General features: G+C 53.5%; 1 protein-coding gene across 1 annotated transcript; it reads right to left on the bottom strand.

The window, feature by feature from the left end:
* Window positions 1–8,694: 8,694 nt before the first annotated feature.
* Window positions 8,695–11,600, bottom strand: HER10_EVM0012113 (uncharacterized protein). The gene is made up of 2 exons (XM_035481515.1): window positions 10,296–11,600; window positions 8,695–10,235 (listed from the first exon to the last, which is right to left on the bottom strand). Exons 1-2 carry the CDS (start codon window positions 10,492–10,494, stop codon window positions 9,529–9,531), a joined length of 906 nt encoding a protein of 301 aa, XP_035333464.1. The 5' UTR covers window positions 10,495–11,600; the 3' UTR covers window positions 8,695–9,528.
* Between the last annotated feature and the right edge of the window lie 1,507 nt (window positions 11,601–13,107).

Here is a 13,107-nt window from a genome sequence, read left to right as displayed (position 1 = left end):
CGGTCTGACAAGACCCATGCCCACTCGGAGTCAGCCATAAGCATAACGGGATACCCCAGCTTTGCGCCAAAAGCCCGTGGACTCTCCAAGTTGGGACGAAAGAAGAGAGTCAGAGACAGACAAGGGGAGAGAAAAAGGGCCAAGCCAGACCATGAGACCAGACGGCGGCCATGCGTGCGTCACACTCGAGTCGTGAGACTTCTCAAAAGGGACGAGCCTGGCGCACCGACTCCCGGACGTGAAGGCGAGAATAGGAAAGTCATGACCGATTGGAGGCCCAACGACGAAGCGGTACGGATACGTTACGGCATCTTCCGCCGACCTTGCGGTTCATGTCGTCTCTTCGTCGGCCGTGGTCTGCCCGACTTGCTGTCGTTCGTCCGGGCAAGGGGGGGTGGGGGTGGACAGTGGCACCCGTGGGAGCCTCCGTCATCTTATTGAACCCGTCCTCTTCTGGCTTGCTCTGGCTGTTATCGTTTTTCCCTATTGAATCTACCAGTGCCAAGTGGTGCTGTCTTTCCCTTTTTCTGCCCTCCTCACCCCCACAGACACACACCCGGCAATGCGTTAGCGTCCGGCGATCCATGAGCTAGAAGGGGGAAGACAAGCAGCCCACGCCCCAAAGTTTCGTCGATCGGTTTCGCTCCCTGGGGTGTGTGTGATGTGATGTGATGGGCGCTCTCTAGGTATTGATTGCACTCGAGTCAATATTGAACAATGGAATTGTCCTGTCTCGGGGCTATATTTTCTTTCTGGTTGAGCAAACGCCGGAAAAGAAGAAAGGAAAGCAGGCAGAGACATGGAGGAGGGGGAAACGAAACGTGAAAAAAGAGTTTACGGGTGGGCTGGGTTGGTTGACAAAGCTGTTAGTAAACCACCGACATGAGAGACACTCGGGCGACGTTGGAAGCTGAAGCGAACACTGGACGACACACGGCACATCTCCACGGGTGCTCCCAGCGCTGCTGCTTGGTGATGATGATTGTACAAGGTGACTTTTGGTGGTGGTCATGAAGCTTACAGAGTTCGCACCGGCGTCCGCGATCCCGCTTGTCAAGATTCAGAGTGAAGGCGACGTTGCCGCAAAACCCAGCCCAGCCCAGCTTCTTCTACGCACACCACACACGCCCCCCTACCCTACCTTACACTACCCTTCCCCTCTCAGTTCTCCCCCCAACCTCCCCAAGCCACCTGAAACGGGAGGGTTGTCACAGACGTGGACGAGGGTGTCTTTCTCTTCCTTGGAGGGGGAAGCGATACGTATCTGTAGAGTTCCATCGCATCTGGGCTTTTCTACGACCACGGTTTGGATTGGATACCAAGGCCAACTTTGAGACGTTCTTTGCAATTGGCTCTCGTCTGGTCTGGTTACATGATAGAGCCTTGTCTGCCTCGTGGTCATTGTAGCCGCAATAGCCGTCTCTTAATGCTATCCTTCTTCGAACCTACAGATATTATCTGCCACGTTTTTCTCGAGATCTAGCTCCACGACTTTGACGTATCTTCTTCATTCTGTAACTTGGAGGTCAGAATGCGGAGCAGACGGAGTTACAGCGTAGGGGTTTCCAAGAAACCATGCGGAATGGCTCGACCATGGCCGCCGTGCCCAATTTCGAACTTCTCAAGTGACAATACTGGTAGTATTCGGGATGCGTACGTAAGGATGTTGGGCCGTCTGCGACGTTGACGATCACTAGCCCTTTGGAGTCTCGGATTCGCTATGCACAGTCGGGCCGTGGTGGCTCTGCCGCCTTCTCTATCGTTTTTTTCTATTCCTACTACTAGTGGCTTTTGTGAGGGAATTTCTCCAGGGACTACCAAAGACACCGTGAATCCTTCGGCAGTTGGCTAGCCTGACAGTCAAATCGGCAGCGGGCAGCAACCCGCTGCCGTCTGTATGTAAATCTGCGAAGAGATAGGGAGGGGAGGGGCCGAGAGGGGGAAGGGAAAAGGGTCCAGGCCGTCGGCAGCTGTTCGGAATAGGTGGTTGATCATGTTGATCAAGATGATCTTTGGGATCGCCCGGGGAGTTCTCCGTAGGGAGAGCAGCACAGAAGGGAAAGGGGAGATGAGAAGCAAACCACGATGGGTTATTCGGGATGATTGCGGATAGTTGGGATGTCTTGGTTGATCTTCTCTTTGACCCCGTTGCAGGGATGGAGATTGGATACTCGTTCGTCCTCATCCTCCCTTTCCAGGCTCTTTCAGACGTCCTCTGTCCGTTAAGACGGTCCCATCGCCTTGTGGACGGTTGCTTCTGCGATTGTCACTTCTCACTAGCGCAGTGGCGTCGCAGCGGGAAACGTTAGGTGTCATTCCCAGGAAATGCTGCCGTCCGAGCGGCGAGCAGACGAGATGGACGTCGCAGACGGCATCTAGCAGTGAGGGAAAATTAGAGGAACCCACAAGTCCAAGTCTGTGTCTTCTTTTTTCTCTTCGCTTGGCGAGGCTCAAACACTGACGTCTCTAGTGTTGCGCTTTTGTATAGTGTAGAAATAAGCGAGGTAACCTAAAGCGCAACTACAACAACAGCCCAGCCTGTCCTTCATCTGACTGTTTCAGCAATGTGGCTTGCTGCCGGGAAGATGGTGGACGCTGGGGAAGGGGGGGGAAGGGAGTGTCATCGCAGCATTGAGTTGGAATCTGCAATGGCGGACTGGCTCGTCCGTCTGAACCGGTCGTCATTCCTCTTACCGCTGGGCTCAAACTGACAAGCAGCGGCCTGCCAGCGGCCCGGGACTCTTTTCCTTCAGATTTTTTGGCTCAGGCCTGGGCAGCAAGGCTGTACTTCGGCGTGTTGTGGGTTAGAGTGTAAGGTTGCTCATCGATCAGATGAAAGGCTTTGAAACACAACGTGTGGCCATCATCTCTCCCCCTCTGACCTTTGCACACCGCACACCGGGGGAGTGGGAAAGAGAGGAAGCAAGACGTGCGGTGTAGAATGTGGTGCGAGCGCCGCTGAAGACAAAGTTCAACGGGCCAATAGGTTGTCGACTAAGACGAAGGCGCTCACGTCTCGGTTGAGCGGTTGAACCATCCCCAAAAGAAGGGAGTCCCCGTCTACATGGCAAATTGCCTGAGCATCCAGCGTATACTCTACACTACCTTCACACACTCTGCGAACACCATGGTACGACACTACCTTACGCAAGCAGTGCGGCGCTCGTGGGATGGGCGTGGGACATGGACAGAGTTTCCTGCCGTCCGTCGCCGGTACCATTCGGAGGGGACGCGCTAACCTGGTAGTCGACGGACTCTCCGTCGTGACGGGTTCGTTGTGGGAAACTTGGAAGACGAGCCAACCAAATTTCCCACCGCCGCGACACTGGGAACGGCCATGGGCTGGTTTAGCGGCGTAGCGTGCGATTTCCCAGGCATGAGTAGCATCGAACGCACGTTTACAGAAAGATAGGCTCCGGGGGTGAGTACTATGTGGGAAGGGTTGAAGGGTCGAAAGGCTGGACTGGGGAGGGGGGGAACGCACGAGACTCCAAGAAAGAAGAAGAGATCCCCGCCAAGAAAGGATATGAATCGTCTGAGGTCTGCAAAGCAAGGAATGCCGGTCCCTGGTCGTGCAAGTCTGCGTGCGAGTGCCGACCAAGGCTCTCCCAGCCCCAGCCCGGTCAAGAAGCATGCCGGATCCTGAGTCGTCGGCTCTGCAGGAACAGGCTCAGCTGGAGCCCGTGATCGGCACGCATCCCCCTGCTCGGAAGGCCTGCAAGGGTTCTGCTTGTTTGACTTCGACTTTTTGATATTGAGACGGAGCTGGGACCGGCTAGACGGGGTGGGCACGGTGAGTGGCCGACCCCCCCCCCCATCATAAGTTCTAGCTAGTCAACTGCCCAGTAGTTGTAATCCTCGCTTTCTCGGGCGGTCAGTCAGCGAGAACCTGCGCTCTTCCCATCGCCGGTTGAGACGGTGGCAGTGGGAAAGCCTAGAGAGCATGTCAAATGCAACATGAGATGCAATAGCTGGCGAACGCCTCTCTATATCGTCGATTACTACGTTATTCCACACCACACGCGACACGATCAAATCCAATATTGACGATACGCTGGACAGGGCGATGACCTGTACCGAATCGCCGGTCCCCCAGAGCGAGATTTGCTAATAACCCGACATTCATGCCCAAAGGGATCTGTCGCCTCTCACTGTGAGAGCCAGTGCTCAAGGCTCATGACGCCATGGGGTAGATCAGGCCATCGAGAGCTCTTGGCACTATCCGTCCTAGACTTTTCTCGTCTCTAGTGTCTCTTGTCTGTTTAGGCTCGTCCTTTCCAGCCAGAAGCTTTTAGGTCCTCGTTCGGCGCCGAACAGCCAAGAAGAGGAGGAACCAATGGCTAGCAAGTTGCGACGAGCAAGAGAGAGCAATAGGAGCACGGATTCACTAGGGCCATCGCAGGCTTCCCGACGAACGTCGGCAAGGACAGGCCACCGCTGCCACTCTTCCCGGCGCGCCGGGCAGGGTAGGGGGCTCGGGAAGGTGGAGGGAGGGAGGGGCCCCAAACTATCGTTAGCCAAGATCGCTCCGCCAAAGGAGTGAAAGGTGTGCCCCCCCCTCGTCCATGGTTTTGACTTTCTGGCGCGCAGCGCTAGAAGGAATTTGGTCTGCGTCTAGCGTGAGAGCAGAGTCATTTGTGACTAGCCGTGCTATCCTACCGGGCTCCGTACTCTTATAATGCCTTATTAGAGACTAACCTTTCGACTCCAAGATTGCAGTGAAAGCACAGGGAGGGGCAGAAAGGCAAGCACTGCCCTGTGGCTGACGACAGTGAGATGAACGTTGAGAGCAATCACTCCACGAGTCCACGCTCTACGGAATATCCGTAGCGCGCGTTTGTACATTACTCCGTACACTACTGAGCTTCTTGATGGAGAAAACGGTTGCCGGCTCGCTCTACCCACAGTCTACGGAGTCCAGTGAGAGAGATAGTCATTGTCGTCGGCCCCTCCTCCCTGCGTCCGGCGTGTTCCTTTTGGCTTTGCATGCAAACCAGGCTCCCACGCCGTTTTCCTGTGGATTATTGTGCCTGGCGCTGCAGGCATCGTCCCTCTTCTGCGCTGCGAGATGGAATGGTGATCACCGTTTGCGGGTCGAATCCATACTCTTCGCAACTGGGAAAGGGCTTGTCGAGAAAGGCCGGTGTGGAAAGGGGGCATGAAGAATAACAATAACAACAACAGCATCGTCATCAAAGTAAGGGTCCATTCCCATGCGATGGCCAAAATACCAGACAGCTTGCAGGACACAGGTCGTAAACAACTACAGTACTACTTGGAGAAGGGTGCTACTCCGTACATCCGTGCCAGCGGCGCTTGAAAGCCTCATCTCGGAGCGCCAGTCGATCCACTCCGCGTCCGCCCGACTCCCGAGATTGGACTTCCCATAACAAGCCGGCTTCCTCGGGGTGTTTTTTTGACAAGCTTGTCAAGCCATGTCTTAGACTCGTAAGTCAGCAACCCCGCTCGAGGGGGGGAAAGAGTCCCCATTTTCTCCAACAGGATGCCAGCGAAGGAAAAGCTTGGTATTACATACGCACGTATTGACATGAGTACGATGAATTAAGGGTCCGGAGATCCATCCATCCATCAAAACAACGAGTGCCCATGATGGGCAGAAGATTGACTCGATGGGTAAAACACGGAATAATATAACATAATTGCAATTAAGGGCGCCTTGATCCTTTGCAAATCATATCAATAGAGTTCTACGAACCCTGGCTGATCAAAGGGGCTGCTCCAAATGAATAAAAGAGGGTAAAAACATTAACATTCACTATATTACGGAGTCATGAAGAAACAAAAAAGAAAAGGGGAGCGGAGAAACGATAGATCGATATTGACAAACAAAACACCTGGCCCAAAAGCTTCTTGTCAATATTGCAGCATGGCACTTGAGAGACTTTGACGTTGCAGGCCGAGTCAGGACGACACGAGAAGCTTAATGTGCCGCCGACATAACAGAGCACCTCCCAATCCTTTTCTGCCCTGCCCGGCAAGAAAGAGACGAATGGCAGCAGAAAAAAGTAGTTCGCGCCACCAGGCCAATAAAGCTGAGTCCCCCCAGCCGTTGATGCTACGCCATTGTCTCCCCTTTTTGGCGCCGTTGCACCGTTGGAGCCGCGATGGGAAAGTCGCCCACGTCGTAACAGGTCGTAAATGGACATTTTCCGACCTTGGCCCCGAGAATTTGTCCCCAAACTGCGTGCTGTGATCTTCCCATCCCCGTCTCCCCGTGTGCCCTCGATGCTACCGTCGCAGTGTCCAAGAAAGCAAAGCCCCCTCCTGACCAGTTACAGTGGCCGACTTTTCTTGAACCCCCCCGGTTTAGAGTTGTAGGTCTTGTTTCTTCCCCCTGCCGTCTCCCACTCTCTATCGCAGCGCGGATCGGCGCTGGCTGCAGCAATCCTGACAGCCATCCCTTTCCCCGACCCCTACCTTGCTTGCCCTTCCCTTTCCTTTCCTCTTTATCCGGGGTTGGCCCGGCGCTGTCATACCAGACTTTGCTCTTCTTTGGTTCACGCGGGTTCGGATAGTGTAGTGTATGTTACTCTGTCACTCTGTGCCTTTCGTATGTGCGTGTGTGTGTGTGTGGCCATCGGCGCTTCTGTGGTGCAAAAGAGTTTCGATCCTCCAACTCCCCGAGGGCCCTCCCCGCCCACCTCAGAGACCCCATCGACTCAGCCAGCGACGCTAGTCAGATCAACGAGAATCGGTCTCGATTTGTCTCGTCACTGACACTCTGTGCCTTTCTGGATACCGAAAGCTGAACTGCTAAAGCCAAGAACCCACGTACTCCGTAAGGCCAGCGGGTCGGCCATTTCTTAACTCGGACTTTGAAGTCTCAGTTGCTCCGGTTCGGTGGCGCTAAACATTTGGGAAAAATAAATTCCCGAGCAGGGCCGCGTACGTTTTGTGAGGTTTAGTGATAGTCCACCAACAGGTGGAGGCTCCTTAATTCGAAAAAAGCTACAGAGATACATCTCATGAGTTGAGACATTGTAATCTTAAAACCCTTAATGTCATCATCCTTCAGCGTACCCCCCGAATCAGTCACTCGTAAAGAGAAAAACAAACTGGGCCCGGGAAGTACTGTGTATGTGTGTGTATCTGCCGTATGGTACATGTATGTATGCACGCACATACCAACACCAGATATTCTTCAATGCCGTGCCGTGCGAAGCGAACACACAGACCGCAGCGTAGAAACAATGAAGTCGAGAAAAAGCCCACTCCGTGACGTGCACGAGACACTGTCGAGCCTATTATACATGGCTGACAGAGCAGTGCAAGAGCCAACTCTGACCCCAGTCAGGTGTCACATCACACACTTTCTCAATCTCACACTTCAGCCGCATTGCGGTTGCGGGAAGGGATGGGATCAGGAACGGAAAGGCAAAAAGAAAAAAAGAAAGGATGGGATGTCAGCCAAGTCAGTCAGTCAGCCAGTCAGAGTAAGGGCCAACGCTCGGGCTGGGGTCTCCGGTTCGTTTCATCGGTCTGAACAATAAAAACGATTGTCGGGCAAGTCTCGTGTCAAGTAGCGATGAGGCGAAGGAGCGAAAGGCAAAATAGACTCTATAGGGACAAGCAGACAACTTGGAGTTACCTTGCTGAACTTCGAAGGAAAGAGACGTAAAGAGAGACAATGGTTGGTCGCATGACTTTCAGCACCCACGGCTATTTTGCCGTGGACAAAATCAATCTGGCCTCTTTGGATGTTGGAGAGAGAGAGAGAGAGAGAGAGAGAGAGAGAGAGATTTTGGGTTCCATCGGTCAACCATGTAGACGATCAACGGCGAAAAGACCGGCCGAAACAAAATATGCAAAGGCAACACTGACCTCACTTCTCTTACACCTTACACAACAGGGTGGGAGAGAAACTGGTAGAGAGAGGCACATACCACCCTAACAAGACAAAATCAGGCGGTGGATTTTTTAAGCGTAAATCTTCTGACTGTCTCATCCCAAGAGCACCGCCAACTCTCTGACACCTTTCTGCAACGTCGATCATTTGCCTTTTTTTTTTTCTTTCTTTCTCCGGGCTGAGTTTCCCTGGTGTCAATCATTGCCGTCTTCCGCCCTACCGCCTCCCCTTTCAACGCACTTCTCTCCGAGACCCAACGTTCCCGCTCTGGAACTTGGGCTCTTCATTTCCTCTTTCAATGGATGGAGACAGAGGAGGTACCTAGATTGCTAGATCCACGGAGAAAATGGGAAGCATCCCCCCCCTTCCTCTTCCCCTCCCACCCTGGTGGAGTTTAACGGATGTGCCTGTGTCATCAGCAGCTGCCATCTCACAATGTTGCGATCGGCGGCTTTTCCGTCCGGTCTCAAGCCTCAAAGTCAACGTACCTAGTGAGAAATGGCTCATAGCAAACTATACTTTCATGTCTATGAGTGCCTGTGTCGGAGAAGCTATTCCGAATACGTGTACGTCCGTGAGGAAACACAATAGCGGTAGTCAAAAGATTAGTGATATGTTAGTGATGGGGAGATGAATCGGACTGATCCGAGCTTTCCTACGTGCTCGGTCCAGGCTTGTTGTGTTGCAAGGGGACCAAGTTCGCCTCATTGCAACAGAACCCACAAGGTTAAGCCCACACATGTTGCGTCTTGGGACGAAAAGATGTGGCCAGAAAAGACTGACGAAACCACCAAGTCACTGCGCAAAGAGTATGGGAAACTCATGATGATCTTTCAATCCTCTCCTCTGTTCGATTCTGTGCGGCTTCTCCTTTCTATATACATTACCACATAATCGTACATTTTGATATAATCGTTCAAGAACCGGAATAATAATGGAAAGAGAAGTAGAAAAAGAGACAACCCAAAACACTGCCAAGACAGGGAAATCCTCACAGGAACAACCTTGCCTCTCGACTTGCCTCCGAACCAGAGGACTCAGTCACACACAATAAACGTCGTGCCACCTCCACACACGGTCCACCCATCCCCCGTATACAATTCAAAACGCCTGTAAATGCCAAGTTTTCTCATTGCCTGGCTGGACTTCTTGTCCGTGACCAGTTTTGCCCCAGCCATGATTCACGCCTCTTGCTCCGGTGGTAAAAAGCAGACGAAAAGGAAAATAGAAGAAGGAAAGCCAACTTTAACACATGTCGAGAAGAAACAGATGTCTTCCTCTGCCTTTGAGTGACCCCAATCTTCCCCGAATCCAGAGGACCGCCAATGGATGATGTTCTCCAATCCGTGGGGAACCCTCTTTTGTAGTTGTTGAACGCCGTTGAAAAGACTTTGATCTGATGGTTGAGGGTTTTTGTTGTTGTTTGTTTTCGTCGTTGCTGATTATGATGTTAAAATTGATGTCGTTTGATGTTGTTGCAGTTGCGGTAAAAGTGATAATGTTCTACCACGTGGTATCTTTCCCGTTGAAACCGGTCCGAACCCCCCTGCCCCTTTGCCGTTCCAGCTCTTTTGCGCGTTTGACGACTCCACCCCAGGATTTTTGTCGTATTGATCATGATAACAGTGAATAGAAATAACCGTTCAAATTATAATTGTCGATCAGTTGCTGCAGGTGCTGCCACTCTCAAAGTTGTGGCATCCGCGCTCGTGACGCTTCATGTTGCTGCGGACGCTGAAGGCCTTGCCGCAGCCGGCGTGCGGGCATTTGAAGGGCTTCTCGCCGGTGTGGGAGTGGCTGTGGATGCGCAGGGATGAAGGGCGGGAAAAGGCCTTGTTGCAGGTCTGGCAGATGTAGCGGTCCTGGCTCTGGGGGAAGGATGCCGCTGAGGAGGGGGAGATGTAGTGGTGATGTTGCCAAGGGTTGGTGCCGTTGGGTCCCATGCCGACGGGAACGGGGGCCATGGGCGGGAATTGTTGAGGAAGAGGGCGCTGGTAGTAGATGCCAGAGATCTGAGCCTGAGGAGGAGGGGTGTGCTGCATGGGAGGGTAGTAGGAAGCCGCCATGGGGTTGTGGGCGGGCATGTAGGCAGGCGGGAAAGGCTGGGCCTGGGCGTATGAGCCTTGGACGGGCACTCTTGGGATCATGGGAGCCATGTGGCGGTGGGCTTCGGCTTCCAGAGGCGGCGTGGACTCATAGTAGTAGTTGCTCTGGGGTTGTGAGACGACGGAAAGCTGGCTGACGGATCTCGTTGAGGGAGAGTTGTAGCCATCGAAGGAGGCGTCGGAGCTCATGGGAGGCGTGGGAGGAAGTCCGCCGCGGCCATAGTGAGAAGAGTTTGGTCTCGTCTCGGACTTTTGGGAGGATGCTATGCGGGAGGTCAGTATTCTGTTGCTGTTGTCTGTTGCGCTGTCCTTCCTGTCCGTACCTTGCTGAGGAATCTGAGGGTGCGTCTCGGATGTGGGTGAGCCCTGGTCTGCGAGGCCAAGGAGATTTGAGATGGAGGGGAGAGAGCACTTTGATGTCTCGTCCATGGGAGGCGATGGGGGAGGTTGAGGCGGTTGGACGTATCCGTAGTGTGCGCTTTGCTGAGCAGCGTACGGGTTCGATATTAAAGCGCTCGCCATTGTTGCTGATTAAGAGTTTTGAAAAACTTTGAAGTGTGCTTGGTGCTGGTTGCGTGGTGTAGTTGATCCTTTTCTCCTTGTAGTTGACTTCGGTCTTGTCGTCGATGAGTTGATGACAGATGTGGTTGATGTGATGGTGATGGTGGTAGATCGTTGAATATTAACACAACAGGTATTAGATGTAGAGTAGTGATTAGCCCCAAGTGCCAGCTGGATACTAGAGATTGATTTTGCTTCAGGAGTTATTCGAGATTCCAAGTCGATGAGGGGGAAGGGGAGGGTGGGTAGTTTAAGTATGAAATGGCCTGGTGAAAGAAGCTTGTTGGTGGGCGGATGGAGTAGAGGTGGCAGATGGGGGAGGCAGGTATATCAGATCTCCCGAAGCAGAGTGGAATGGGTGATCAAGCGTAAATCCACACGATGATCCCTGGACGATGAGATGCCACAATCGCCTGTCACAAATTGTGTGTGGGTCAGAGGCAGAGAGAGTGGGATAAGTCTTGGGACCGTTACGCCAGGCCTGGGACCAGACGAAAGGCGGCGACGACGGGGGTGTGTGGTTCTGATGGTAGCGAAGCAAGGGTCAGTCCAAGGTCCTCGTCTTGGGTCATCTATGGGGTACGTACTACTCAGTCGTGCTGCGAGGTTTAACGACAAGGGGAGGAGGACGGGGTCATCGGTACTAGGTAGATGAGACCGGGGGCCGTGAAGAGGGAGGAGGGGAGGGGAGGGGAGGGGAGGAGAGAAGGAAGAGGAAGACAACGGGTAGGAACTAGCAAGTAGCAGAGACAGGAAAGAGAGTGAGAGAAGCACGAGCACGATGGCCTGTCTCTCGATGTATCTGTAGCCTGGCTATAGCGCCTCCTGGATATCGGGATGACGGGGCAAGGGTATACTTGGACGGTTCTCTTACTTGGGGGTGCATCGGGGGGATCCTGAGCGATGCTGGTTGTGTGCCTGAACCATAATCATAACAACAACGATCTCGAGTCTGGCGTGGGCAGAAAGAAAAGAGACGTAGTGTATCCGTACTTCTACGCAGTAGGTAATGGGTGTATCCGTGTTGCTGGCTGGCTGGCAGCAGTAGCCGGGATTGCGGGTGAGATCGAGGGCGACTGACCCCGTCTGGGATCAACGTCAATGGATCGCTGAGGTCAAACGGTCACTGGTTTATGCAACGGCAGGGTCTGTTGTTCAAGACCACACCCCAGCCGTGTGTCCTGGCTGTTCGTCAGGGCCCTGCTCTGAACGCCTCTTCCTCCTTCTCCCACACGGGAATGTCCTGAGAGTCCCCTACATATCTTGGCCACACGCCCTCTTACTCTTCTCGTTCTCTCTCTGTCTGTCTTTCTGAACTCACAAACTCTCACGCTGCCGGCACACCCTTGGCCACGCCTCCCCGGCTCCCCCCTCCCACGGCCGTGGTGCGTGGGCCGCTAGCCTAGCAAGGGCTAATCCGAATCCAGTGCTGTTATGCATGGCACCACTCGGGCCACCATTTCCTAATATGGATCTTGCTCCCGTTCCGAGGACGGGGCAGTCTGGGATGCTTGACCCCTGTCCTGTCATGAAGGCTTGTGTGTTTGGGACGGAGGCCCGAGGGGCTGGGATGCTTGACCCCTGTCCTGTCATGAAGGCTTGTGTGTTTGGGACGGAGGCCCGAGGGGTTGGTGTAGAAGAGAGGAAGATCAAGAGGCATGACGGGAGAGAGAGATGTGTTCGTTATGGACCGTGGTGTTCGTGGACTGGGGTTGCCAGCCATGGGCACGCACCACAGACACACACTGCTCCGCACACACGCACGCACTTGAGACGAGCAACGACTCTGTGCCTGACTGACGTCGGGGGGCGTGCGGCGTGTGACGCCCCAAGAGCTTCATCAGACCCTGCCAGCCCTGTGCTGCGACCGGATTGTCGAGGTGATCTTATGCCGTTCGTCGCTTCTGCCTCGAATGTGCAGATGCCAGAACGTCATCCCAAGGCTGCGAGACTTCAGAAGAGGAGGGAGGGGGGACGCGGTGCTTCAGCGTGCCGTGCTAGGTACCATGTTCGGATGACTGGTGTCTTTGTTCCAGAATCGTCCTGATGTGTTGAAATGGCAAGTTGCCCATGATGCAGATTGTCGGATCCAAACTTCGCTCAATCTGCCGACGACGCGAGATGATCCCAATCTTGTCTCAACGGCTCTTCCCAGCATAATGAGTTGTTTCTATGCTACTATGATGTTCGGCCTCGCATCCGTGGGGGGGCATGCGAATACCAATACACAGGGGCACGGAAGAACCCCTTCCCAGATCATGGGACATTAATTGCAACAATATTCCGGATTTGCTGCAGGGTTGAGAGGCAGGAGTGGCAAGCATTCTGGCCGGATGCTGTTTTGATTGACGCTCATCACGTTGCTCTCAAGACAAGCTTAATGATAAAAAAGGGTTGACGGGCTGGGAAAACGGCCTGCTCTTGGCATCTCATGCGGAGTCATCGGGATGAAAGATAGAGAAACAGCTCCCAAGACGTTGCGTTGCGTAGCGTCAACTCATGTAAAGAGCTGTTTTGTGCAACGGCAACAGCCGGTCAACTCTGGACGACAACTTTTTTTTTTTTTGACAACTT

This window comes from Colletotrichum scovillei, assembly GCF_011075155.1.
Source record: "Colletotrichum scovillei strain TJNH1 chromosome Unknown Contig00006, whole genome shotgun sequence".
Taxonomy (NCBI): domain Eukaryota; kingdom Fungi; phylum Ascomycota; class Sordariomycetes; order Glomerellales; family Glomerellaceae; genus Colletotrichum; species Colletotrichum scovillei.
Note: the sequence above shows the minus strand (reverse complement) of the source record. Positions and strands in the feature narration are given on the sequence as shown.

Coding starts and splice junctions, on each gene's coding strand:
- HER10_EVM0012113 (XM_035481515.1), bottom strand. CDS start 10,494: ATGGCGAGCGCTTTAATATCGAACCCGTACGCTGCTCAGCAAAGCGCA. Junction 10,236..10,295: donor CCCTCAGATTCCTCAGCAAG/GTACGGACAGGA, acceptor CCTCCCGCATAG/CATCCTCCCAAAAGTCCGAG.